Consider the following 26,966-nt stretch of genomic DNA (forward strand, 5'->3'; position numbering starts at 1 on the left):
TTCAAACTTTTCCTTCAAACTGGATAATTCTTCCAATCTAATTTATAAAAGTAATATGTATTCATTTTTTAATAACATATGAGATGTACATATATTTTTAATAAAATTAATTTCAATATATGCATCTCACATGTTCAATGGACACATATTATTTTTATAGACTAAGTTAAAGGAGATTCTTAGTTTGAAAAAAACTTTGTAGAAGTTTTTTCTTTGTTATTAATAAAATAAATGGTTAAATATCTTATTCACCTATGGTTTAACAACTTTATTTTGTATCCCTTATGGTTTAATTTTTATTACAGGAAGTACATGTGGTTTACATAAAAACGGAGATGGTATCTTCGTCTAAATTTCGTCCAAAATTTGATGGAATGCAACGTAAGCATCATTAACAAATTGACACGTGTTCATATAATTAATTAAAATAATAATAATTTTTTAAAATAAAAAACATTAAAAAAGTATATTTATTTTTTTAAAAAAAAACAAAAACAAAGTTTGGGGGTGGAACCGTGGAAGGGCAATTTAGCCATGGGAGTGGCCTGGCCACCCCCATCTGGCCGGGTGGCTCGCCACCCCCAAGGCCTATGGGAGTGGTTCAGCCACCCCAATGGGCCAAATGGGGGTAGTCGAAACTAACTCCAAACTCATTAGTAGGCGTGTTAAAAAAATACCGGGAAACTGGGGAACCGGTTAAAAAAAAAAGGTAACTGGGAACCGATATATATAATAATATATTTTAATATTTTATATATGTATTAATTTTTTATTTTTTTTTTTGGCTTTTGCTTTTACTTTAGGAGGTTTATATTTGCTTTTGAGTTTTGATTTAGGGTGTTTATATTTGTTTGTTTGTTTTAGAGCCCCTCGTTGCCCTCTGCCTCTCTGTCTCCTCTTGACTTCTCCTTATCTTTCTAACTTGGTCAATCTCTCTCTCTCTTAATCTCTCAACTTTTGCGTTAAAGAGAATGAAAGAAGAAATAAATAAGGGGAAAGTCCATATAACCCTCTCAAACTACCACTCAATTGACAATGTCCTCCCCAAACTTTCAATTGTGACAATGTTCCCCCCAAACTACCAAAAATTGTTAATGTTCCCCCCAATGACGAAATTACCCTTAATAAAATATAAACAAAAATACTAAAACTTCTAGAAAAAACCTAAAACTAACAAACAAACAAAAAAAAAATCCAAACTTGGCCAATTTTTTCCTTTTTAAAATCAATTTTATAAGAAAAAAATTAAAAAAACTTAGATTTTTTTTTATATATAAAAATTGAAAATTTTTCGTTTTTTTATTTTATTTTTGTTTTATAATTTTATTTAAATACAAATTTACGTTTAAAAAAATTAAATTTTCGCTTAATAAAATGAAATTTTTTGTTTTTTAAAACTAAATAAAAAAAATAGTTTTTAAAAAAAATAAAAATTTCCGTTTTAAAAAAAAAAAAAAAAATTGTTTAAATTTTTAAAAAATATTATTTTTAAATTAAAATTTTTCGTTTTTTTTTTTAAATAATTAAAAAAAATTTTAATTTATAGGGATATTTTTGTCTTATTGATAAATCTATAGGGGCATTTTTGTCTTATTGCTAGCCTTGGGGGGAATATTGACAATGTTTTGGTAGTTTCGATGGGACATTGTCATAATTGAAAGTTTGAGGGGTACATTGTCAATTGGGTGGTAGTTTAAGGGGGGTATGTAGACTTTACCCAATAAATAAAGATAGGAAAGAATGAATGAGATGGTGAAGATGCGTTAAGCAACAGGGGGAAAAAAAAAATGGAGACGATGAAAACCATGGGCATGAAACAGGGGGTAGAGAGAAAAGAAAAAGAATAAGAAGAGAAGAGGAAGTGGGGAGCAAAAATAAGCCCAAAATACAAAAATTTAAAAAAACCGGTTACCCAGTCTAGATAACCAGGTACAAATTGGAACCGACCGGTTATTATATAATCGGTTAACCGGGAACCCGTTACCCAGTTCCAGCTTTCCAAAATCAATAACCGAGGTACCTCGATTCCAATTCCCGATTTTGGCCAATAACCGAGAACCGGAATTGGATTGACACCCCTACCCATTGGGGGTGACTCGACCACCTCCATATGGCCAAGCGGGTGGCTATGGTCACCCCCAAACTTTTTTTTTAGGGAAAATTACACTTTACCCCCCTAAAGTTGTCAGCGATTTGCAATTCCGCCTCCAAAGTTTCAATTTTTGCAATCCACCCCCCTAAAGTTTCAATTTTTTGCAATTCAGGCAATCCGTCAGTCAAAGCCGCTTTGACTGACGGAACAGTGATCATGTGCGCCACACGTGATCACTGTTGGCCTTTTTGTACCCAAAATGCCCTCACCCATACCTTACCCACAGCAAACGGCGTCGTTTGATGCTGCTCCTTCGCCAGAGTTCGTTGATGGGTCATTGCTCGAAAATTTGCCTTTACCTGCAACAAGATGGAGAGCCCAAATGACGGAATCTCCTGCAACAGATCGAAATCTCCTCCTCTGCCCCCTTTGGCGTTCAAAGATAAAGTCCCCTTTAACACTAAATTAATTCAAACTTTGAATGTCATTTTCTACAAAATTAATTCAAATTTTAATTATTCATTTTGTTGACAGTCTTCCTAAAGGGATCGCACAAGTCAATTTGTTGCTTGTATGTTTTGTTTGTTGGTGGCATGCAGATCTTCAGGAAAACCATGTGCTGCATTTGGATTGGTTAATTAAGTCTAAACTCAAAGAAAGATGTTGGGAGATGAGAGCATCCCAGAAAGCTAACGCGTTGCCCCACGCCTTGTCCTCTTCCATGTGCTTGCCCCACACCTTGTTCTCCTCCCACAGACAAGCCAAATCTAAGCAAAGCCAACCAAGTTCGAAGCCAGGTTTTAGGGATTCAACGAACTCCAGCATGGGGGTATTTTGGGCGTGAGTTGGGTTGGGCATGGGTCACATGGGTTGGGCGTGCGTGCGTGATGGAAAAGCATGGGGGTATTTTGAGTACAAAAAGGCCAACAGTGATCACGTGTGGCGCACATGATCACTGTTCCGTCAGTCAAAGCGGCTTTGACTGACGGATTGCCTGAATTGCAAAAAATTGAAACTTTAGGGGGGTGGATTGCAAAAATTGAAACTTTGGAGGCGGAATTGCAAATCGCTGACAACTTTGGGGGGGTAAACTGTAATTTTCCCTTTTTTTTAATTAAATATAATTTTGTAATGTTTTTAATTTTAAAAATTATTATTATTTTTTAATTAATTATATAGACATGTGTCAAATTGTTAATGGTGTTGACGTAGCGTTCCATCAAATTTTGATCGGAATTTAGAGAAAGGTACAATCTCCGTTTTTATGTAAACCATAGGTACCTCCTGTAATAAAAATTAAACCCTAGGGAGCAAAAAATAAAGGTATTAAACCACATGAGGAATAAGATATTTAACCCTAAAAAAGAAAATTTTCACTTAACTTAAAGTTTCATCTTCCATCCGATATAATTTTTTAAGTCCTCAGCAGGGATGTGAATTCCCAAAATACTCTCATTTAAAAAAGAAAAGAAAAAAGAAATAGGGTAAAGTTCACTTAACCCTCTCAAACTACCACCCTAATGATAATATATCCCTTGAACTATCAATTGCGATAATTTACCCCCCAAACTACTAAAACAATAACAATGTACTTATGTACCCCCGATTTTAACAAAATGACGAAATTACTCATACTAAAATAAAAACAAAAATGCTAATTTTTTTTTTTCAAATTTTAAGGGTATTTTTGTCTTATTAAAAATTATAGAGAGGTAATTTCATCATTTTGCTAATATTAGGGGGTACATTATCATTATTTTGGTAGTTTGTGGGGTAAATTGTCATTGGGTGGTAGTTTAAGGAGGTTAAGTGGACTTTACCCAAAAAAATATTATTTCACCCATTTTTTGTCTAATTTAACTCTAAATCCTAATGGAAATATGACATTGTAAAAAATTAAAAGTTTGATAAACTAAATTGAGAGTTTTTGAAATTTGATATGACATTGCAAAAGTGATAAAAGTTCAGAGAGTTAACTCAAGTTTCCCTAAAATGAATTACCATATTAATGACTTTTGATTCATTTAGGATATGTTTGGAATTGCAGTTTCAATAAGTGCGATTTTAAACATTGCGTTTTTAAAAATTGTGTTTTTGAAATCGCTGTTTTTAAAAATCACAAAGGCGTTTGGTAAAATATTTTTTTATCAAATACTTATTATGCAAAATCGTGATTTTGATTTAAATTCGCACTTATTCAAATAAGCACCGCATAGTCTGCTTATAGAAATTGCTGAATTTTTTTCCTATTTTAAATTAAGTATTTTTTAAATCGCAATGCCAAACACCTTACCTTTTTGCAATATATTTTAAAAACGTAGATTATTCTTACGAAATAGGAATCTCAAACACACACTTAGCTAGGTTAATCTATACTCTAAGGTTGCAATGTCACACCGAGCCACCCCAAGCACCTAGGGGTGGTTCGATATCCTCCTCGCCTTTTGGTTTTTTTTGTAAGTTTTAATTTTGTTGTTATTTTATTTTATTTTATTTTTAAGTCCACATACTCTCCTCAAACTACAATCTTTCCTCCCCCAAACTACAATAAATGGTTGATGCCCCCCAATCATTATTGAATTTTAATTTATTACTGATTTTGAAAGACACGTCACATTTATGATAACTCTAGTAAACTCTTAGTAGTCTCTAAAAAATCTTTAATTTTAGAGGTAACTTAACTTTAAATCCCTAAATTATCACGCGATTTTAGAAGGCTTTCCCAAACTTAAAAAACTCTCAATTTTGACTCATGAACTTCTAATTACAATCAATTTAAACCCCTCAGTCAGATTTAACTGTTAACTTCTCTGATTTACCCCTAAAATGACCAAAATATCCTTGATTTTTTTAAAACTTTTTTTTAAAAAATTATTTTGGAATTAAGGATAAATTTGAAATTTTATAAAACGGTCAAGAGTATAAACGTCATTGTCTTACTTTTAACGTTTAAAATCTTACGGATGAGTTTAAATTGATTGTAATTGAAAGTTCAGGGGTCCAAATTGAGAGGTTTTGAAGTTTGTAAATTTTTCAAATCGCATGGTAATTCAGGTGTTTAAAGTGAAGTTATCCTTTAATTTTATCTCATTGAGAGGTATATGCCAAAATTTGAACTAGTAAATGAAAAATAATGATTAATTTTTTAAAAAACAAAATCTAGTTTTTGTTTTTAAATCTAAATCTAAAAGCATGTTTGGAATTGTGCTGAAAAGTAGAGCTTTTAAAGTCCAAAAAAAAGAAAAAGAAAAAAGAAGCTTCATTTTTAAATTTTCCAAAAAATGTTTTTTTTTTTTTTTTGCAATTTTTAGAGTAAAAAAGTTAAATAAATACTTTCAAAAATTTTACCAAGCATGCCAATTTGTTGTTTGACACAGTTAGATATTAAAAGTACAGTTTACTGATTTCCTTAACGTAATTTCAAACATGCTCTAAGAGATGTTTATGCCATATATTTAAGTTGAGAAATACTATAACATCTACTCGTCTTTTTCTCGTTCTTCTACAATTGCCATAAATCACGGGTGCAAAATTGGAAGGAAATAAAAAAGAGAAAATGATTCTTCATATTCCCTTATTTTTCTCTTATTCTTTTTGCGGCACTGTCAATTAATGCTTAAATCAATTTTAATTAATTGAGACATCTCTCTCATTTCATTTTTCAAATTTACTATTTTATTTATCATGTGGGTCTTACAATTTTTTTTTTAAAAAAAAGTATCAAACAGAAATAGATAGAAGATAAATGGAAAATGAATAAATAGTAATAATGACTGAGAAATTGACAATTACACATCAGGGAATTATAAGAGTAAAACAAGGAAATAGGAAAGAGCATTTCTCAATAAAAATCTTGTAATGTAGACTGATGAGTAATTTTAGAAGTCTTTTTGTGTTTTTTTTTAGTCTTTTTAAAAATGATATGGTTATTAAAATCATTATTTTATCAAAATTTAATAATAATCAATCATAAGACAAATGATAATTTTAATAATCACATTATTTTTGTAAGAACTTAAAGAAGAATATAAGAAAAACTTGTAGTATTACTAGTAAACCAAGCCTGCTGCCTTAAAAAAAAAAAAAAAAAACACAAACAAACAAACAAACAAACAAACAAACCTGAAGCATGCTTAATAATGCCTTTAATGATCCTTTCAATCTCACAAACAAAACCTTGACTGGGCCACTAGAAACTCGCCACGTGCTTAAAAAGAGCCACGCGCTTCGAATTTTCCTTTGCATGAAAGACACCAATGGAGCGGCCTGTGGCACACCACGTTCCCTCTTCTCGAATATTCTTCCGCATTCGTGCTTCCTAGAAATTTCAGCGTCTCTGCCGAACAACCTTTTAGACCCAAAAGCCCGTCTCTCGCTCGCCTGCTCTAAACTTTTCTCTGCAAACTTTCTCGTCCTCTACAAAAAAAAAAAAAAAAAAAAGAAGAAGCGAAACGGTAGACAAATGGCGTCGTTCAGCGAAGCTCCTCCTGGCGATCCAAAGGTGGGAGAGAAGATCTTCAAGACCAAGTGCGCTCAGTGCCACACCGTCGACAAAGGCGCCGGTCACAAGCAAGGTAACTCCATCATCTCTCTCTCTCTCGCTACTCCTTTGTGTTTACTTTCTAATTTCTTGTGTGATTTTAGAGATATATATCGTAACTGTGTTTGATTGGATTGCGATGTGTTTGGATCTGATGGATTCGGGACTCGTTTCTCTTAGCTTTTAGTTCACGCATTTTTATTCTTTTGTTTAGCGCTATTTGTGCCGTGTTTGGATCTGATATGTTTTAGGGCTATTTCGATTTAGGTGAAAGAATTTTCTCAGATCTGACTTTTTTTAGTCTTATAATATCTCCGAGGGGAAGAAAAAATTAAAAATCTGAGGTTTTGCTTCCGAACTTAAAGAACAGAATTCTAAAAAAATTACTTGATTAAGCTGAATTACTGAACTAGGTTTGCTGGATTTTAAAATATAATTATACCTTTTCTTTTTGTTCTTGTCTGGATTATGATTTTTCGCATTGAGGGGTACTAAAAGCTGAAATCAAGCTTTGTAGGGAATTATGAGTTTGTTTCAAAACTCCCTATCATTGCTATTCAATATACACACACACGCATTTGTTTTAGTAACAGAAGATTGTTATAGATGTTATAGATCCTTTTCCATCTTTACTGTTATGTGGCATAAGATTGGTATTCTTTTAATGATAAATTTACTCATACTTGTAGTTTAGCTTGATTTTTTTGGCTTATAAGAACCAAGACTGTCAGGATGTTACAGTATTTCTGTTTTTTATCAGGGCGAAACCAAGATGTTTATCTAGGGGGCCAAATATAATTCTAAAATTATATTTTTCTAACAGTTGATTTTTGCGAAATTTTCAAGTTTTTACACAAAAATATGCTTTATTTAGTAATATTGAATTATAATATAACTCAAAAACACATATAAAAATACATGTTGGTCAATTTTAAGTTCATATGTAAAAAATAAAAAAGACAAGAAATATTCGAGGCTCCTTTAATGAATAACAATCATCAATTATCATATCCGTAAATCTTTCAGGAATTTCCTTCTCAATGTACACAACCAGATAATCTTGAAGAAAATTCATCCTCCATTTTATTTTGAAGTCTTGTCTTGCCTTCTCATTAAATTTATTATTTAAATTTTGTAATTATCATTCTTTTTTTTTTTCTTTTTTTTTCTTCATATTTCATTAACTATAACATTTAAACTTTTTGAACAAAAACTGCAGTTTGTTTCAACTGAAACTCCATAATGGAAAAATGTTAAAAATTGGACATATCATAATTTTATTCATAATTATTATAGAAATTCTAACTGAAGCTTTACTTTTATTTTTCCTGAGCAATTGAAGCGTTACTTGTTTTATTATTTTATTTCTCTTTAATTGAGTTAGTGTAATAATATAATAAAGGTTTGGTGTACATGAAGTGGCCATGCTTTGGAGGGGTTTCTTGTTATGAAAAAAAATAGTAATAGTAACAACAATAATAAAGGTTTGATCTTACACGTTGTTATTTTTTCTTACACATTGTGATTTTATCACGCGGTTTAATGTGAGTACTACACATCATCCTTTATGTGATTATTTATTTTATTATTATTATTATCTGCTGAAAATAAAGTTAAAATTTTTTTGAATGAAAACAATGCTTTCAATTGTTTTGAATTTATTTGGGTGGGGGAGTGGTCAAAATCTTTGTGGGGGACCCCCACTCCCCAGCTGTCCCTGTTTCTGATGATGTGGGTGTTGTGGCCAACAAATTTTCCATTCTGGAGATTCTCACTCAAGTAGAGCAGGGATGGTGTGTATCGGCATTGTGCTATGATCAGTGCACTCTGTTTCCGAAAGAGTTTTTTGTGAGATCGATCGTATTCTCAACAATCATCTTCCCCCAATCTCATTTTTTCCTTGCATCTATTACTCATAAAAAAAAAAGAAAAAAAAAAAGAACAGATTCACTCAAGAATGTGCGCGCTGGGACAACCCATTATTTCTCTTGAAGAAAAGCTTTCCAGTTTATTTATCAGTTCAAGATACTATGCTTTGGAAATTTTTGCGCCTTCTATTTCTTTTTCCTCCTTTTTTCTTGTTTGAAGTTTTGGTCTTGACTACATGAACTATATGAAATTTTCAGGGCCCAATCTGAATGGCCTCTTTGGAAGGCAGTCTGGTACTACACCTGGGTACTCTTACTCCGCTGCTAACAAGAACATGGCTGTGAATTGGGAGGAAAAGACGTTGTATGATTACTTGCTGAACCCCAAGAAGGTATGAAAAAATAAATCTATGCCACTACCATCACATAGAGAATGCAGTGATCTAGTATGGTGGTATTTTTTTTAATGTTTTCCTGCTTTTAATATGAATTTAGTAGCCACTCCTCAATGCCTCAAAATATCATCTACTTTGAAAGTTTGATGAACGCAATTTTGTTTACTTTTCTAGTTTACCCTTTCTTTGACTTGAAAAGGAAAAACAACCCTTCTAGAATTTTTTTGTATGAGTTTAAGTTAAGAAGGATAGTTTGGGAAAACTGTGCTTCTTATTTAAAAAATAATGCATCAAATGATGCCTCCTATACATTTGGATTTTTTACACAGGACCCACACTATTGGATGAAGAGAGTATTAAATTTTGCCTTGTGGCATGGGATAGGTTAGGATTCAACAGGAAAATTTTATTTGGTCCTATGTGATTTCTATAAATACAAAAGAGGCATTGTTATGATGATACAGTGATAGTGGAAAACTAGGATATGCTATAAAAATTGCAAATCTAGTTAACTCATGTGGCAACAAATTTTTGTGCAAATAATCAAACAAACACATCAATGTCTTATGACCCTTTTTACTCGCTTTTCTGAAGCGTATGAAGTAAGGACTTGTTCTAGATCAGTTCAAGGGGAAATAATAGGACAAATTCACGCACATGGATGGGAGAATGAATAGGTTTGGAATTGAAGTATCATGCTTTATTCAAAGGTTCAAGAATAAGCATTGTATGTTTTCGAATTACTAGTAAACATGAAATAAGGGTCTTTCACTTGCACTCTCAACACTATATTATATGTGTGCTTGTGCCTGGTAGTAGAGACTTCTACAATTGCACTACCCAGTGACCCTTATAATTTGTAGAATGGGCTTACAGAGAACCCTAAATGTTTCTTAATTATCACCTTGGATAGGGTCAAATATTTCTTTGGATTCTTTAGATATCACCTTGGATATTTTAGGGGACTGATTCATTGGTGTGGACTATTTGTTAGATATGACAAGATCACTTTTATGCCTCTGTTTTTCAATTTTCATTACTGAATTTTTTTTCCTTTTCTTTTGTGCAGTACATTCCTGGGACTAAGATGGTATTCCCCGGACTGAAGAAGCCGCAGGACCGTGCTGACCTTATTTCATATTTGAAGCAATCTACTGCATCCTAAATATCTAATACGTGTAGTTCCCCAATTCCATTTTGCAGTTGTTGGAGATTATTTCTCACCACCGTGCGGATGAAGTACTATTTTTTACCAATAAATTAGACCAACTAGGTCTGCAATGCTGTTTTGTTAATTGATCATTGCATCTCAAGAGGTTGCCGTAATTGGCAAATGCAACATCCAATTCAATTAGCCGTTTGTGACTTATCTCATGAATATTTGGGGTGGAGGAACAGTTTGATAATGATTATTTTTGTTAGCTTCTTGATGATAGTATCCCCACATGTTGTTTCACTACTGGTTTCTCTGTGTTCCTTTTCCTTGCAACTGAAAAAGGTTATATTTTCACATGAATATATTGCAGTTGAGATGGGAGCAATAAGTTGCTTTTGGAGACCATGACTATCATGGAGAAAAGGTGACACGATTTATAGTAAAAGTAAAACAATGGCGCTTCACCCTCTCGATTGTTTATAATCGTTGGTTGGAAAAACTGTGAATTATATTCTACTTTTGAAATTGGTGATCAAAAAGTTGGCAAGGCAATTAACGATCCAAAACTGAAAGAGCAAATTTTTACTACCAAAGAAGAAATATAGAAATAGAAGTACCTTAATGTCCTCGTTGGAAACACCATGAACGAGATTGGATATGTAGGGCTTGGTCTCCTCGGTCTCTATGGCAGAGGCTCCACCCAAGTTCTCTTCCATGTACAAATTCTTGCTGTAAGGTCATTGGGAGGGGGAAGTTTTTGTTGTCATCCAAATCAAGTGATTTAAGATGCTGTACGTTCTTTAAAAGAGGACAAGGATGCAAATGCTCGAGAAGGGGTTCAGGCACTTTTCACCGCTACAACGGTACCTTAGAAGTGGTAACCTCTTTCATCAGGAATGTACAAGGTAGATTGGGATGTGTCAATTGATTCTATGAATAAACGTATGGACATTGGCATCATTGGGAGAGATTGTGTGGGCCAGGTGAGTGCAACAAAAAGTAAGACTATATATGTAGTATAAGAACCCGTGGTAGTAGAAGCACTAGCGGCATTGAGTGTTCCAGAGTTTAGTCAAGATTTGGGGTTACAAAGTATTATCTTACAAGGAGATTCATTGCAAGTGGTTAATGCACTAAAAGCTATGTGACCAAATTGAAGCAGATATGACCATATGGGCAAATAGTAGTAGATTCTAAGGGCGTTCAAAATACATTGGAGCTGGCATTAAAAAAAAAAAAAAAAAAACTTTTCCTTGAATGATTCTATATCATGACCATAAAGAAAACAATAAGAGTCAATATCTATGATCTGTCGCCTGATTTTGGTTGGCAAAATGGAATTCATATAACTTTTTTTCTTTTCAAATCGGCATTGAAAGCTAATTCAGAAGAATTGTATCTTGTGAGCCAATTTAGTCACAAATGAAATCTATAAATCTTTACTCATTAAACGTAAGGGACGACTTTGAAGCATCTCCCGCTAAAGATAGGGTCAATATAATATACCGTATTTTCAATTGCTTTTCTTGGACCGTTGGGGCACCTTCTACTGTAATTCATGGTACAGATTTTTTTTTTTTTTTGTTGAATTAGTCATGGTGGTATAGGGCAAAAGTTCCATTTTATATCACTTGTTAAATCTCCTCATAAAATGCAGAACCAATTAGGCACCAACAATGTAAGATTCCATTTATATCCTCGTGGGCTTCAGCGGCTATTAGAAATGAAGACGAAAATTCTATTTACAACAGATAATCAAATACATACAACGTCAAGGGCTTGATTACTCACCCTTAACGAAGAGATACAAAGTGAGAATTAAAAAAAAAAAAAAAATTAAATGCACAAATTATATTTCTTTAAATGTGATAAGTTTCAATCTGAAAAAATTCAACCGTAACAGAGTATTGGAACAATTAATCATACATGTTTTCAATAACCTTTTATTAACAGCACTTTAGGAGGAAAGCATAGAAAAATAGAAGCCAGTTACTCCAGATCAGTTACATTGAAATATTGGTCCAAATCGAAATCATCTTCACTCAGTCCGGTTGTGTTGCCCGGATATCCCAAGTCTTTGTGAGTTGATTCAAGTGCGGCTTCAATGGCTTCAGCGTTTCCATCATGACTGATATCCTGCAAAATCCATAAACCAGTTACATATTATTAGTAAAGATTAGGACTTTAAAAAATAAATAATCTACAAGCAGAAGATAATAGTTTTTGACAAGGAAAAGAAAAATAAAAGCCTATTCTCTTATCAAAATATGGTACAGAAAGTAAAATATAAAAAAAAATTACATTGTATTCTTTCAGGCCAGTTCATCTCTATACACAAACTCAACTCCAGAATTTCCTCCGACACATACCAACCTAATTTGAAATAAATTACCAACTTAATTTCATCCAATTATGACAAAACCTATGCTTAAACCCATTTGCAATAAGCAGTTATAACTTTCTGATAGCAAACAATGTTTCAACTTTCAAGTATAGATGCATTAAAGGAAATTAAAATGGCAACTACCAAGATTATTTCTTGTTCTTTGCTTTCAGCAAATAGTTTATTGTTAAAATTTTGCTGGCAAACAAAATTTGTAAAGAAACATGGTACATTAAAAAATACATGTTAAAGGATCATTCTATAATAATGAAATCTTATTGCTTTAGCTCCAGGTTAAGACCGAATTTCCAAGCACATCAGAATTTCCGACATTAAAATACCAAATAATGATTTGTTGGACACATATCTAAGATAAAATGGATATAATAAGAAAATAAGAACAGCAAGATTGAAAGTTAAACCTACAACACAGATAGTTGAATGGGAACAAGCATGTGGTACACCGCTTAGCCTGAACTATGGAAGGAACAATATAGATTTTTTTTAAAGCTAAAAAAAGAGTCTACAAATAATTTTAAAGATTGTTTTAAAAAAATATTGAATGTGATAAGGTAGTCAAGTCAATTGATATATAACTGTTGGCTAGTTTGCTCAAAATTTTATAATCTATTAAGAGTAACTTTAACATTACTTTCCAAATTGCCTTTCAAAACAGGCAAAGAACGGAAAGGTATAAAATGAAATTTGGATTGCCAAAATTAGCATTCTCTATCATATGCATTATGCATTTTGGATCAGCTATCATCAAGATCATGGTACCATTGTGAATTTAGGAAACTCTAAAATATAATGCAACTGAATAACACTTGATGTAACTATCACATCGTAAAACATGAGATAACTGAACAATGTGCAAAGCTCTGGGTAAGTCCAAAAGCCAATAGATCAGAAACGCAATTGTAAGAAAAAAATGATAAAGACGGTTACAAACCTTATTCTTGCCATCTTCAATTGAAATCAAATTGTTGTCTTCCGTGAAGGGTTCAAGCAGTGCAAGAATATCATCATAATTATCAACAAGCGCTTCTGGAAGAATATCACAATCACCCGAAGCTAGATTAACAACATCATTACTGCCAGCCATTGTAAGCCCCTCACAGTGGGCTGGCACAGTTTGAGATAAGCCTGAGCATGACCCCAAAACTAAGCCACCAAAAATCGAGGAGTCAATAGCAACTGAATTGCTACAGTTATTAGGCAGTGCATGAGTTGGGGTAGACAAACCAGCAGAAGGGCCAGCTTTTACACAGTCAACTTCATTATCATCATCCCAGTCTTCCTCCTTAAATGGTGCTCCGTATTGAGCACTATTTTTTGGGCCTACACCTCCCTTTTCAAATATCATACAAAGAACATATGCGTTCTGCAAGACAAAAAAAAAAACATTTTGATAATGAATTCAAATCTTTACAGGCACCAGAACACCATCAACTGGTCTATATGCAGGAAAAACAGATGGAAATAACTTATAGAACATGCCCAAACATGCAAAAACCCAACTAATACAGTAGCAAAAATGAAACGTCTACATATTGGAAAGATTGACAAATAATATGGATCAAGAAAGCACACGCACAACTATGATGGGTTTGGCAAATTTTTTTTTTTTTTTTTAATATATATAAGTAATCAACCTCAAAGGGAGGGAGAAAAGGAGATTTGAAGGCATGGTCACTAGCCAGTTGAGCTACCTCTTGGGATGAAGTTTGACAAAATATTCAATTAGCTAGAAGCATTCAAAGTCGAGATAATGGTTGTCAAGTTGCTGTGCTATGTTTCTAAAGCATTCGCAATGTATGAGCTGGATGACACATGCAAAAAGACTAGCTGTGTGAATATAAAGGACAAAAACAGAGACCGTATTACCTATATTTGCAGCATTCCAAACAAATTGGGAAAATATTTTCTCCATTTTATAATATGACTGACATGTTCATCAACAAAAAGTAACTTTCAGGCAGTGCAAACACCAGAGATAGAAAGTATATTTCTTTTGATTCTACAGGAATAGCATCATACCAAAATATGATAAATAACTAGGCATTACCTGAACAACTCCTTTTTCTTCCAGATTTTTATCCTCAAGTTTGTATTCATGCATGACCCAATCAGTTCGTTCACCTCGTGGTGCTTTTCCTCGGTGAAAAATCAAAGTTTTTATAGACCCCACCAACTTTTTATTATAATTAACAGGTCTATCCTTTCCAGTGGTTTTCCAGTACCCAAATTCAGTTGCACGATTCATTCTAGCCCCACATGAATACTTCTTCTCCACATGGCAAAAGAAGTACCATTTCAGATCCCCATCTTTCAAAAGAGACTTATCTGATGAAGGAAAAAAGCACACTCCAGTAAGAAACACAAAGAAAAAGTACAATGTACCAATCATGCAAACAAAAGAATGTATATAAGACTTCTTATGTACCTGGAAGGTCCCAAGGAGCAAACTTGTAAATATCAACCTCTGCAATGGCTTCAAAACAAAGCCTTTTCCCCATTACTTTCCTCTTTAAATAGTACATAACCAGCTCAACATCAGTGGGGTGAAATCGGAATCCAGGAGCCAGGCGCGATGCTTTCCCCATCAAGAAATTCAAAACAAGACTAAACACTACCGTTTTCTATAAAAACAATTTCTAAGCTCTACTGTGGAATGCAATGAGAATTATGCTTCCCACAAAAACAAAACAAGCAATTTGTCAAGTCCAATGCCGAAACAAGATCTTCCACGACCACCGGAGCCTTCCCCTATTCATGAAACTAAAATTGCACCGAACAAGTGACCAATGCTTCCCGTTGATGTCAAAAGACATTTGGTGCGCAATGATTACCTGTTACCAACATTATTAGGCACACAACCCAACAAAACCCAAGAACGAACGGCAGACTTGAGAACATAAACTAACCAACCAACAATCAAATTTATAACTTTTTTCAAGTGCGAAAGGTACACAGAACTGTATATAGTGGATTGCCAAAATAACCTGAAACAACGTCTCAAAACCCAAAATAAGAATCGAAATTTACCGTGAAAGAACGCCTCAAAACCCCAAAATACGAATCGCAAACTTATTGTGAAAGAACGCCTTAAAAGTAAAAACCCCAAAATAAGAATCCGCCAATTAAGTAAAAATATAAAGAAGCATCACATCTTTCACTCGATCAAACCAAACCCAAACAAAATGAACATGCAAGAGGCACATAAATCAGATAACTACTCCCATAATACAACCTCAGCTCCAAGCCTCGAATGAACAGAAATCAAAATTTGTTTTTTTCCGTATTCTGATCAAATCAAAGCGAACCCAGGTGAACCAATCAAAATTCCATTACTTCTAATCGCATAAACCCAAAAAGCCTAAAAAGAAAGAAGAAAAACCCAAAAAATCTAGCATGTGAAATAAGATGACAGTCAAACAGGGCCAAAAGACAACAATAAACATCAAAACAAAAATCCTAAAACCTAAGCGAAACCAAAAGCAATAATAGAAAACAATGAGAGAGAGAGAGAGAGAGAGAGAGAGAGAGAAACCCTAGAGATGGTACCTGAAGCGATGAAGAGCCTCAGAAGAGAGGATTTTGAGCGCGGTGGTGTGGTGTGGTTGTGGCGTGGTGTAGAAGACAATTTTGGGTGGTTTTATAAAAGAAAGCTGGGAGAGAGGGAGACCGTGTGTGTGGGGCCGGGTCTTCAATCTTATTGGCTACGAAGGTCACTGGAAATTCACTCTCTTTATTGGTCAGCTTACTTCACATGGTTAGTGCTTTATGACGTATAACCAAGAGTTGTGAGAGACAAGAAATGCACTTTAGCATTTCTCACGTATAAATGAGTTGAAGCTGCCACCTGGTAAATAAATCTCGGATCCTATTGACACTATTGCCTTTGTAAGCCTTACATTTTTAAAGATATTTGTAGATTACTTATAAAAACAAAATAAAATAACAAAATTCAACTCTCAGCCTGCTCCTATATTATTGAACTAATTAGTATTGTCTGTTCATCCTCTTTTTTTTTTTTTTTTTTTTTAATAAAGGTTGATTTAAAAATTTATGAACACTGTTGCACCAATTCAATTATATTGAAGCGAGATAAAAGTTGAATATGTTGCAGAACCAAATTATTATATCGAGCAATCATTAAAACATATTGAGATAGATTGATTAATTATTTAATGAGATTGATTAATTATTTAATGACCTATGAAGGAAAAATGCATTTTTCCAATAAAAATAGTGAATTTATATTATAGATCTTGAAAGACAAACTTTTGGTGAATAATTCTATTAAAAAAAAAAAAAAAAGAGCACTACAAATGAAGTAGTGGTTGTTTTATTAAATGGTCCATCCATAATGGAACGATGTTTTATTCAATATAATCTTAAATAAATTAGGTGATATAATGTATCAAGCCCGTGTACAAAAGATACTGAAATATAAAGTATAAATTCGATAATTTTTGTAATAAGAATATAGAGTTACTGAATTTTTTGTTCGTACATTTAATACTATTTATTACTCAAATTTAATTAAGAATACAAATGATTTACTCCAACTTAAGTAAAATTTATGAAAAAACTACATTTTTAACCCGTACATATATTTAATCCATTTAGATTTATAGATGATTTGTTGATGCAATTAGGACTATGGACATTGCCATGGCCCTTATTGGTTTTAAAAATTCCCCAACACCCCCATAGGCTTATTTGGATTCTCACAATAGTGGTTTGTTCTTTATGAAAATTTGGATTTAGATCTCGTACAATATTGTCGTCACGATGCAATAGAACAACTCATGTGACTTTAGGTTGCCTGAACACTTGGCTGAATATGTGAGACTCGAATAGGTTCTCACATGGAACAATCTTATTACACTGCAATAAGACAACTCTATTGCACGAAATTCCTGTTTCGAAAATTCTTTGGTCATTTGTAGTAGTTTCGCATTACAAATTCCACCAAACACCCACATTTAAACAATCAACATTACAGTGTTTAAAGCACACCACCAATCATGACTCATAGTTGAATGATTGCATTGAACTTATTCATCCTAATCTTTTGGTAAAAAAATTCTTGACTTGTTCCTAACAACGTTCATTTGATAAAATTTCAATACAATAGCATGGAGTAAGTCAACATAGCATCCCCCATTCTTCTTTCATGTGGGGCTACATTACCGACAACATTTAATGCAAGGGGAATGCATTAAATGTTGTGGGGAGTACAGCCACATAGAATTGGAGAGAAATAGAGAATGAAAGAGACATGGGGAGAAGATTTACGCAATAGCATGACAGGCATCTTAATTGCGGATAATTAACTCATGGATTCATATCCACTTTTACGATAGTGTTTTTATGAGTGTAGACATGAGAATAATAGAAAAAGGACATGTCATTTTCAGTTTGATGTTAACATGTCACAGCCATATGCGACCCAAAACACCTCCCCCATGAATTAAAAAAATAAAAAAACAAAAAAAAATAAAACAAACCACATCAAAGGCCTAAGAAAAGGGGTAACTCTCTAGAGAATAGGGAGAGAAGAGCACAAACACTGTTCTAAGGAGAGTTATTTTCTTCTATCGGAGCTGGAATTAAGGTCTGTTATTGTTTAAGCTTTGGTCTCTCACAACTCTTGGTTGAGCTAACATTATGGACTGTTATTGTTTAAGCTTTGGTCTTTCACAACTCTTGGAATTAAGGTCTGTTATTGTTTAAGCTTTGGTCTTTCACAACTCTTGGTTGAGGTAACAGTGTGGATGCCGCACCAAGTAGACAAAGGCTGTATATTGTAAATATATATATATATCACATTTTTATCCAACAATTATCCTACAACTATCTTACACTGCTCATGTTATAATCTCAATCAACTCTTGAGACTGTAACATTAGCATTGTGAAATAATTATGACATAAAAATATAGTCTCTAGCATTACTCTAAGTAAATTATTTTTGAATTCGTAATTTGTTAAATGACTTAAATAATTAGCTGTAGGGTATGAATGAGGATCAAGACACAGCCTCTAGCAAGGAAAACCGCAAAACATATTTACAGAAGATTTGGGACATCTCAGAAAATGCATGTCCTATCCTATACAGCATTTTGATCATTATCTGTGACTTCATTATCCACCCCACCCGACCAACATAGAAGTTTAAAAATAAAATAAAATAAACCACCCCAAAAAGGCCTAGGCCATTATACCACCCCCAAAAAAACGCCAAAGCCATGACATCAGTCCATTGTCGCTTACGGGTTGTTCATCGTATGGTTTTCCATCCGATTCAAGGTTGTGACTGGGATGGCCGACGGAAACCTGGTATCTGCAACACAATTTAGTCATATGAATTAAGATGTAAGATACTTTATGTACATGCAATTATGGAAAAATTACATAATTGAATTGCAGAATTTTATCTTTCAAACTTGAACAATGAAAAAGAAATCTTCCAAACCTGAGCACTGCTCAAAAGTTTTTTGTACAGTTAGTGCAATAAAACTATGTACTGGAAAAATACAGTGCAGAAGATGGGAGGATGATAAAATCTTCATAAATTAGCTACACATTCACATTGCATTTGTTTCTAACTAAAAGCAAAGAGTAATGTTACCTTTTCACACTCATTTAATACATTTATTTCACACCAGTTGACAGAGTATGTTCAAGTCCCATGTCTACCACTTAAAAAGAAAACAAAATGAAAGCCACTTAAAAACACGCTAATGGTAACTTAATCGGTTGGGAACCATGTCTCACAAAGCGGTGATTACTAGTTTGATTCTCCCCTTGAGATAAAAAAGCAAACTTAAAAAAAAAAAAAAAAAAAAAAAAGTTGCAAATGGTGCAAGCCACTAAAAGGCCCTAGTTTAAGAGGCATTTGTAACACCTCCATGTTACTTTAGAACTTGGAAGTAGTTTGAACCCTTGCTTGACAAAAAATGAAGGGGTGAATCTTGGAATAGATGGTAATCAGGAATGTCAATACAAACAACAAGTAATGGAGCCAAAGGAAGCCCCTCAAGGTACAAAGCATGTGTCTCACGAGAACCTCAAACTTTGGAGATAGAATCCCTAAAGTGATGTGCCATGCCCCATGGTACACAAAGCCTGCTTCTATGTGAAGCCCTGAAGGTTAACAACATCTCTAAGATGGAAAACCTACTCAGGCCTTGAAGAACTTGAACAAAAATCAAAGTTTGTGGAATACCATACTCCCTTTCTTGGACACCATACAAGAATATTTGGTAATAGTAGATGGATACCAACCTCAATTCCATGAGGGCCTATGCGATTACGAGTGATAAAATTCTGTACCAGAGTAGAAAACTCTTCAGGTGCATCTTCCTGCAACAATTTGTGGTATAAAAGTTGGGACTTTTCAGACCAATGAATAATGGAGAAACAAAATAAATGCACTGTGAAAAAATAACAGATATGGACCTGTATAGCATGCCCAGTGTGTCTGACAACCACCATTTGAAACTTTCCTTGCATTTGACCAATTGTGAGAGCTCTGTCACAAAACAGTGTAAAGAAAGTTTTCAGAAAATCAACCTGACCAATTTCAAGTTTACAGAGATCAGCCTCCCAGGTGTTAGTAAAACGGAAGAAGAAATGGGCTCAAATTAAAATCTAAGGAAATTACCAACACATTTTCCAAGTATCAAATCATGATAAATTAAAGCGGTGCATAAAACAAAGTGTAAACAAGTAAGCTTTATGACAATATGCACTTCAGGAGCTATGATTCCAGAACCCCATCCACGCTGTAGTGATTCTTGCTGAAAATATAGTTTCAGTGGGTAACTTATCAATGAAAGCACCCTATCACTCTTGATTGGGCCATCATTCAAATATGTTTTTTGAATATATAGAATTGTTAATAAAATAATCATATAAGTTCTTCATATATATATATAGCCACTGTTTTCATATCTTTTCTTCTAGTGTTGCACCTGTATTGTATCTATGTCTGTAATATAGAGCTTATGAAAAAGAAAAACGAGAAAAATAAACCCCACTTACTGATGCAAATAATGATATACCCCATGCACCCATGAAGCCCACAAAATACATGAAAATGTTTGGAATGGATTGCCCAAATTCAAACTAGATTTCCCAAATTTAGTTTCGGTGAAACTTTATCTTATTTTCTATCTTTGCATAATGAGCTTTGAATCTAGACCTACATCAAGCTCACCTTTTATCACTCCAGCAAAAGCTCAAGCGGCACAGTGAAACTTCATTTGAGAATCAGGATTTGGTTAAATCGCCAGTTTTATGGTTAAATTTGACAGCCTTTTTTTGTCTCCTCAATTTCCCTTGGTTTTATATTCTTTTCCCTTTTCCCATAACTTTTAAAAAGGAAACTTCTACCCCTTTTTTTTTTCGGCTAGATTCCTGGACATACGACCAGATATTTCAACCCAAGTTAACACATTCAACTTGGCATCTTGTTCAAGTATGATTTCGTTCACTTTAAACATACTATAGAATTTAGTAACATCATGCATGATATAGTTTCAAATTATTATTCTAGCACTACCACCCTTTTGTCCACCATATTTTGATTATTTTCCTTTCCCTACATATGTAGAAAAGGTTGATTTACCATGTGCATTCTTATCATCTCTAGATCATATTCTCAACTATTACTGGAAGCATAAAAGTCTCTGAATGTTGTGCAAATTGCAGAATATTAGCACATAAGATATTCAGCTTCATGCTAGTCATTGTAACCAACTTTTTCTTTGATTATACAGTAGTGTCATGACATATATATATATAATGATAATGATGATCTTGCTAAACTTGTATAGATTAATTAAAGCAAATAGTAATACCTGTCCAGTCTGTCTGTTCCTGCTAACAGCAAGAGCTTCGGAACAGGACATGACAGAAATTTATCTGAAAGGCCTTCATACCTGTAAATAACTAATTTCAGTAGTTGAATTAGAGCAAAAATGCCTTATGTAATGAAAGCTAGCGCTGCTATATGCTATGGTACTTCACTAGTTTTTTATCAAGAAGCTAATATTGTTACACGCCTTGATGTAGCACTCAAACAGTTCAACCAGAATATCCAACCACGCCTAATGAGACATGTTATCCCATATATGAACTGAAGAGTTGGATTTCAAATCTAATTTCCACAAGCAACAGATTTGCCTTGTCACAGGGACATATAGATATGCATACTAATGACAAATATTTATTCATACCAGCCTCTCCAATATTGTTCCGTCTCTTCTAGACGTGCTCGGTAAGTATAACTGCAGCACAAAATTAGAACTGTGCCTGTCAGATGCAGGACTATCCACGCTGAATAAATTCAATACACGACAACTGATCATGCAAATGAATAAAATTCTGGAATCCAGAACCTCTGAAAATATTCAAAAAGAAAATGTACAGTTGTAGCATAATAGAAGCATTTACCATTTCTTGGAATCATCATATTTTAATGTGGTAGGGATGGATACACGAGCTGAATCCACGTTTCTCAAAGAGCCTCCTTTCACACTCCATTCAATCTACACAAACAAACTTTCAAACTCATGATGACAGCCTAACTTCACCAGTGAAAATAGGTTTACACAGTGGCGCGCACACATATCATTTCAACTTAGAGCTGCCTATGTTAAGACATTGTGTGAGAAATTATATTGGCCCATGAAATGACAGATCACTGTATCCTCAAAATTTGTTTTTAGTCCACTGCTAAAACGAAATTAAATCCTCTTGTTAATCTTGTGAGTGATAAACCCATTAAAAACAAATGTGTTGCATGAAGAAATTCTAAAGCTACAATATTATACTAGATGAAAGGTACCGCTTTTGCAATGCCTGAAAAATACTTCATCCTGCTTGATAGGACTTTCTGCATATGCATTAATGAAGCCATAGCTGTTCCCTGAAATTTTTAATGATTGTCAACATAGCTTCAATATGCCACTGACAAGCGAACAAACACAAGCAACTCCAACAAGGTCATACTAAGCAACCTCTACAACATCCACAACAACCAGCCCGGCCAAGCTAGGCAATGATTTCTTTGCAGCAACGTGCACGGCGACAGAGCCTCCCATGCTGTATGATGATTACAAAGTCCAATCAATAATGGTTAAGGCAGTAAAAGTAGAATTAAACCCCCCCAAAAAAAAACAATTTAGTTAGGTTTCAGTTTTGTTGATGAAGGCGAAGAGAAATAAGTACGAATAATCATGATTAAACTCCACTCTTCATAGAGAATTTTTAGGGAAATGTAAAGTGAATATTCAGAAAATAGACATAATAGCATATAAAAGCTAAGCAAATTATGCAATAAGAGATTATAACCCATTAATTGCTTTGTCCCTAGAGATCTCCAGTGTCCAAGGTAAAATCTAAAATTAATACAAAACCTCCCTTATGCTTTATTCAATTGCTTTCTCCCTGGAGGTCTCCTGTCTCCAAGGTAAACTCTAAAATTATTACAAACCCTCTTATGATTTATTCAATGAACATTGTTGGAAAACCTTATCTCCACACCAAAAATATCTGTCCTGTAATAGTATGTTTTTACCACTTTACATAGTTTAATGACTTTGCTTCCTCCAACTTTCACCCTTTGATTACAAATTATCTAATACCCCCATACTCCACCCCAAACAATTAAAAAAAATAGAATTTCCTTTTTGTTTTTGAATGTTTTATAAAACTAAATATCCCCTTTCCCTCGACCAACTCTCTAGAAAAAAAGAAAACATCTTGAGATATCTCGAAATGAATCCACTTTCTTCTTAAAAACATGAAATTCCATCACCAACCAAACATTGAATTACGAAATTCCTATCTCTCTATCTCTTCTAGTATGTGTCTGCATGATTAATTGCTTACAAAAGAACTACAATTTTTTAACATTATAAAATTTAGACAATACAACAAGATCATAGTGAAGAGGAAACAATTAGACCAAAACAAATGAATTTATGACTTGACACTTGAAAGCCTTAAAAATAGATTTCTACTAAGCATGAGAATTATTACAATACAACAAGAACATAAGGGGAGGAGCACCACCTGTGGCCAACAAGTACAATTGCAGGAGGGGAATCTCCATACATTGATTTCAAAACAGCCAAAACATCATTGCACATAGTCTGCACATAAAAGATTACCAGTTTATGAATAGCCAAGGAAACTGCACTGACAAAAATTATACTGAAAGAAAAAAGACCCTAAAATACAAGATTTGTGGAATAAATTTTCGTTTGTCTATATTTATACCTCAATAGATAGGTCAAGGTCATTTTCTGATGCTGACTTTCCATGTCCTCTCAAGTCCATTGCCACTACCCGAGCTTTCTCCTTGATCTTACTTGCTGCCAACGCAAATGAAAGCCTGCCCAAAATGTACCACACAATATCATTACGTCATATAACCAGAGTTTGGCTAGCAACATATATACATACACCCATTTTCATATCATACATTACAAATCATAAACTATACAAACATGTGTATATGTATATGTATATGTGTATCTTACGCAAAATAGGGATTTCTGTGATGTCATTACACCACCGAACATTCAATTGCATGGTGTGAAAGCCCTCTGAGGTATTTGATCGAACAGTTGGCACACACACACTTAGGTGATCAACTTGTGTACAAAGACACAATCGGTTAGGCACCACACGCACACACACACACACACTAACCCCATTAATTAAAAACAATCAAAAGCATGCTTTGACATCACTTGTTGGAAAATAAACACATTTTCAGCAGCACCTCAGCTCAAAAGCTTGAGCACGGATTTGAGCTCAATTATGTTATGTCAACTACTGAGCGTAGTTATGTGATATTATGTGATCAACTACTCATTCACGAGACTAAGTCCGCCTATACTGTAACATTAGCAAAGCTTAGAGTGAACGCATCAAAATCGCAGAAATGGTTCCGTTTGGAGATGCATTTGAAAGGAAAAAAAAAAAAAGTGGAAGCGCCGATTTGTTAACAGCAATACAAATGAATAATAACAATAAGAAGAAAAAAAGCATCGCCGTTAAAGAAAAATAATGAAACAAACATACCCAGAATAACCACCTCCATGAAGACAAAAAACAACTGGCCCTTCTGTTCCTCCCAGATATACATGAAACACCTGAATCACAAAGCGTGTTAGAAAGAATTATAACCAAAAAAAAAAAACGGCTTGTATCCGGAATAAAATTGCCCACTACTAACATCCTCTGTATCCGGAATACGAATATCATCCTCTCGATCAAAATAGCCCGACCATTCCAACGGTGAGTATTTCTGCAACGAACTCCTATAATAACAACAACAACCCATAATAAACAATAATCATAATTTAAGAAGAAAAAAAAAAAAAAAAAAGCAAAATTGTGAAAGAGTGAAATCTAATTGGTTAGAGGGCTATGAGCGAGTTTGGGAAACTCACTGAGTCGCAGGGCGATCGGGTTTGGAGGCGAATGCAGAGGATGGTTGCTGGTTTTGTTGCTCTGAGGTCTCATCTTCAGGAAGAGTAGTGAGACTTGAGGAATCCATTTTGGTTCTGATCACTTTCTCTAAAGAACAAAATTTTATGAATATGAATTATATTTGTTGGTTAATAAATAAATAAATAAAAAGGCATAAATGTCTTGTGTGGGCTTGGGCCAACATGTGGACTCAGATAGACTTGATCGGAACTTGAAGCCCAAAATCCTTGCTAGATTGGGCTAAGAGTAGAGATTATATTTTTATTTTATAAATATCTCACAATATTACCGTAATAGTTTCAATTAATCATTTGATATATATTTTTTATAACAATGATTAATTCATAATTGGAACTGTTACATTAATATTATAAGATATTTATAAAATAAAAATGTGATATATAACATTTACGGTCGTATCAAACTTAAGCTTGCTACGCAAGGAGTAGCTAAAAGTCTAGTTCATTAGCATCTAATTTCCTCCAATTGGTGGCCTTAATAATATATTTCTCTCCTATTGAGATAGAGTTGATGAGTGTTTTTTTTATGATATCTAACATTAGAAAGCATTTTGTGTTTTGAAAAGTATTTTGTATTAATTGTTTGTGAATCTTTTGGAGAAAAATATACTTTTGGTTTCGCGATAAGAAAAATGTTTTGAAATCGGTTTCCAAATGCGATCAAACAGATTGCTTTAAGATTGGCAATGTTTTGCAAAATGCTTCATTTTTCCAAAAAAAATTAACATTAAAATATACTCACCTATTTTTTTTTTCTTTCACTTTTATATTATATAATTTATTTTTTATTACTATTCAAATAAAAAAATACAACAATTTTTAAATTTTTTTTTACTTTTCAATATAAAAATTTCAAAACTTTATAACACGTTAATTCACGTCAGCTATTAACAAGAGGATAAAAAATAAAAAATAAAAAATTGCCAAACACAACATTATCTTCCGACTTTTGGAAACATGACAAATCTCAAAGCCAGCAAAACCAGCCCAATTCCCGGCCCAATAACTCCACTTATAGCCCGTCTTGCGGTTTCCTTAGCATCTTCGCTTAGTCTTGATCGCTTTATTCTCGAAGGAGATTCTTAAGTGATTATCCTAACTCTCTGTCAGCCAAATTATTCTCAAAACTAGAGGATCTCCTCTGTAATTTATGACATTATACACTATATTTCCTTTGCTTCCTTTTGGGAAGTTTTAAAAGTTAACCGAAGTGCAAACTTTTGTGCCCACTATTTGGCACGTTAGGCCGCAACCAGATCTCACTCTGGTAGTATTCCCTTTTCCTCTTCCCCTTTCAATTCTTCTAGGATTGTTAGCGGGAAGGACCATCCTTTTTATGTTTGTTTGTTGTAGTTTTTCTGGTTTGTAATGTACTTATAAAAAAAATAATAATAATTAAAAATAAATTAATTAAAATTTTTTTTTTTAAAAAAAAAAACTCCACTTATATAAATAGCCTGTACAGTCCCAAGGCGCCAGGGTCCAGCCCTTTAAATAGGGATGTCAACCCGGTCCGGTTTCCCGATTTGTGGTCAAAACCGGAACCGGAACCAGGGTACCCCAGTTCTCGGTTTTGGAAAACCGGAACCGGAATCGGGACCCCGGTTAACCGGGGTCCCGGTTATCGGCTGGTTTCGGTTTTACCCGGTCCGATAATCGGTTTTTGAAGAAAATTAGTTTTTAAGCTTATTTTAGGTATTGGGCTTAAAATAAACCTTTTTTTTTTTTTTTTCATAAGTTAGCTCATATATATATATATTAGTTTTTTTGTCTAAATTAAAGAGGCTTTGTTGTAATTGTTCCAAATAATTAAAAAAAAAAAACCTAAAAAAGCCTAAAAATCCTAAAAAATTAATGTTTTTGCCTATATAGGCTTTATAAATAAAAATTCAATTTTTTAAAATACCCTAAAAATTATTTTAAATTAGGTACATAAAGAAAACATTAAAATAATAAAAAGTAAAAATGGAGAAGTGAAAGGAAGAAGAGGA

General features: G+C 33.6%; 3 protein-coding genes and 1 non-coding gene across 4 annotated transcripts; 2 read left to right on the forward strand and 2 right to left on the reverse strand.

The window, feature by feature from the left end:
* Positions 1 to 6,417: 6,417 nt before the first annotated feature.
* Positions 6,418 to 10,330, forward strand: LOC132181223 (cytochrome c). The gene is made up of 3 exons (XM_059594341.1): positions 6,418 to 6,666; positions 8,759 to 8,892; positions 9,965 to 10,330. Exons 1-3 carry the CDS (start codon positions 6,555 to 6,557, stop codon positions 10,058 to 10,060), a joined length of 342 nt encoding a protein of 113 aa, XP_059450324.1. The 5' UTR covers positions 6,418 to 6,554; the 3' UTR covers positions 10,061 to 10,330.
* On the forward strand, positions 8,414 to 8,507 carry LOC132183522 (small nucleolar RNA snoR135). Its single transcript, XR_009440480.1, has one exon. It is a non-coding gene; the product is annotated as a small nucleolar RNA snoR135 (small nucleolar RNA).
* Positions 10,331 to 11,879: 1,549 nt separating the features above from the next.
* On the reverse strand, positions 11,880 to 16,099 carry LOC132183030 (NAC domain-containing protein 82-like). The gene is made up of 5 exons (XM_059596421.1): positions 16,002 to 16,099; positions 14,881 to 15,286; positions 14,503 to 14,780; positions 13,387 to 13,818; positions 11,880 to 12,187 (listed from the first exon to the last, which is right to left on the reverse strand). Exons 2-5 carry the CDS (start codon positions 15,038 to 15,040, stop codon positions 12,041 to 12,043), a joined length of 1,017 nt encoding a protein of 338 aa, XP_059452404.1. The 5' UTR covers positions 15,041 to 15,286; positions 16,002 to 16,099; the 3' UTR covers positions 11,880 to 12,040.
* A 2,389-nt stretch (positions 16,100 to 18,488) lies between these two features.
* On the reverse strand, positions 18,489 to 25,049 carry LOC132183431 (uncharacterized). Its single transcript, XM_059596867.1, has 13 exons — positions 24,916 to 25,049; positions 24,699 to 24,783; positions 24,545 to 24,615; positions 23,735 to 23,849; positions 23,528 to 23,607; positions 22,471 to 22,555; positions 22,299 to 22,379; positions 21,905 to 21,999; positions 21,688 to 21,738; positions 21,310 to 21,390; positions 19,907 to 19,979; positions 19,733 to 19,810; positions 18,489 to 18,788 (listed from the first exon to the last, which is right to left on the reverse strand). The coding sequence occupies exons 1-13, from the start codon at positions 25,020 to 25,022 to the stop codon at positions 18,750 to 18,752; spliced, it is 1,041 nt and encodes a 346-aa protein (XP_059452850.1). The 5' UTR covers positions 25,023 to 25,049; the 3' UTR covers positions 18,489 to 18,749.
* Between the last annotated feature and the right edge of the window lie 1,917 nt (positions 25,050 to 26,966).

Source organism: Corylus avellana, chromosome ca5, assembly GCF_901000735.1.
Source record: "Corylus avellana chromosome ca5, CavTom2PMs-1.0".
Classification (NCBI taxonomy): domain Eukaryota; kingdom Viridiplantae; phylum Streptophyta; class Magnoliopsida; order Fagales; family Betulaceae; genus Corylus; species Corylus avellana.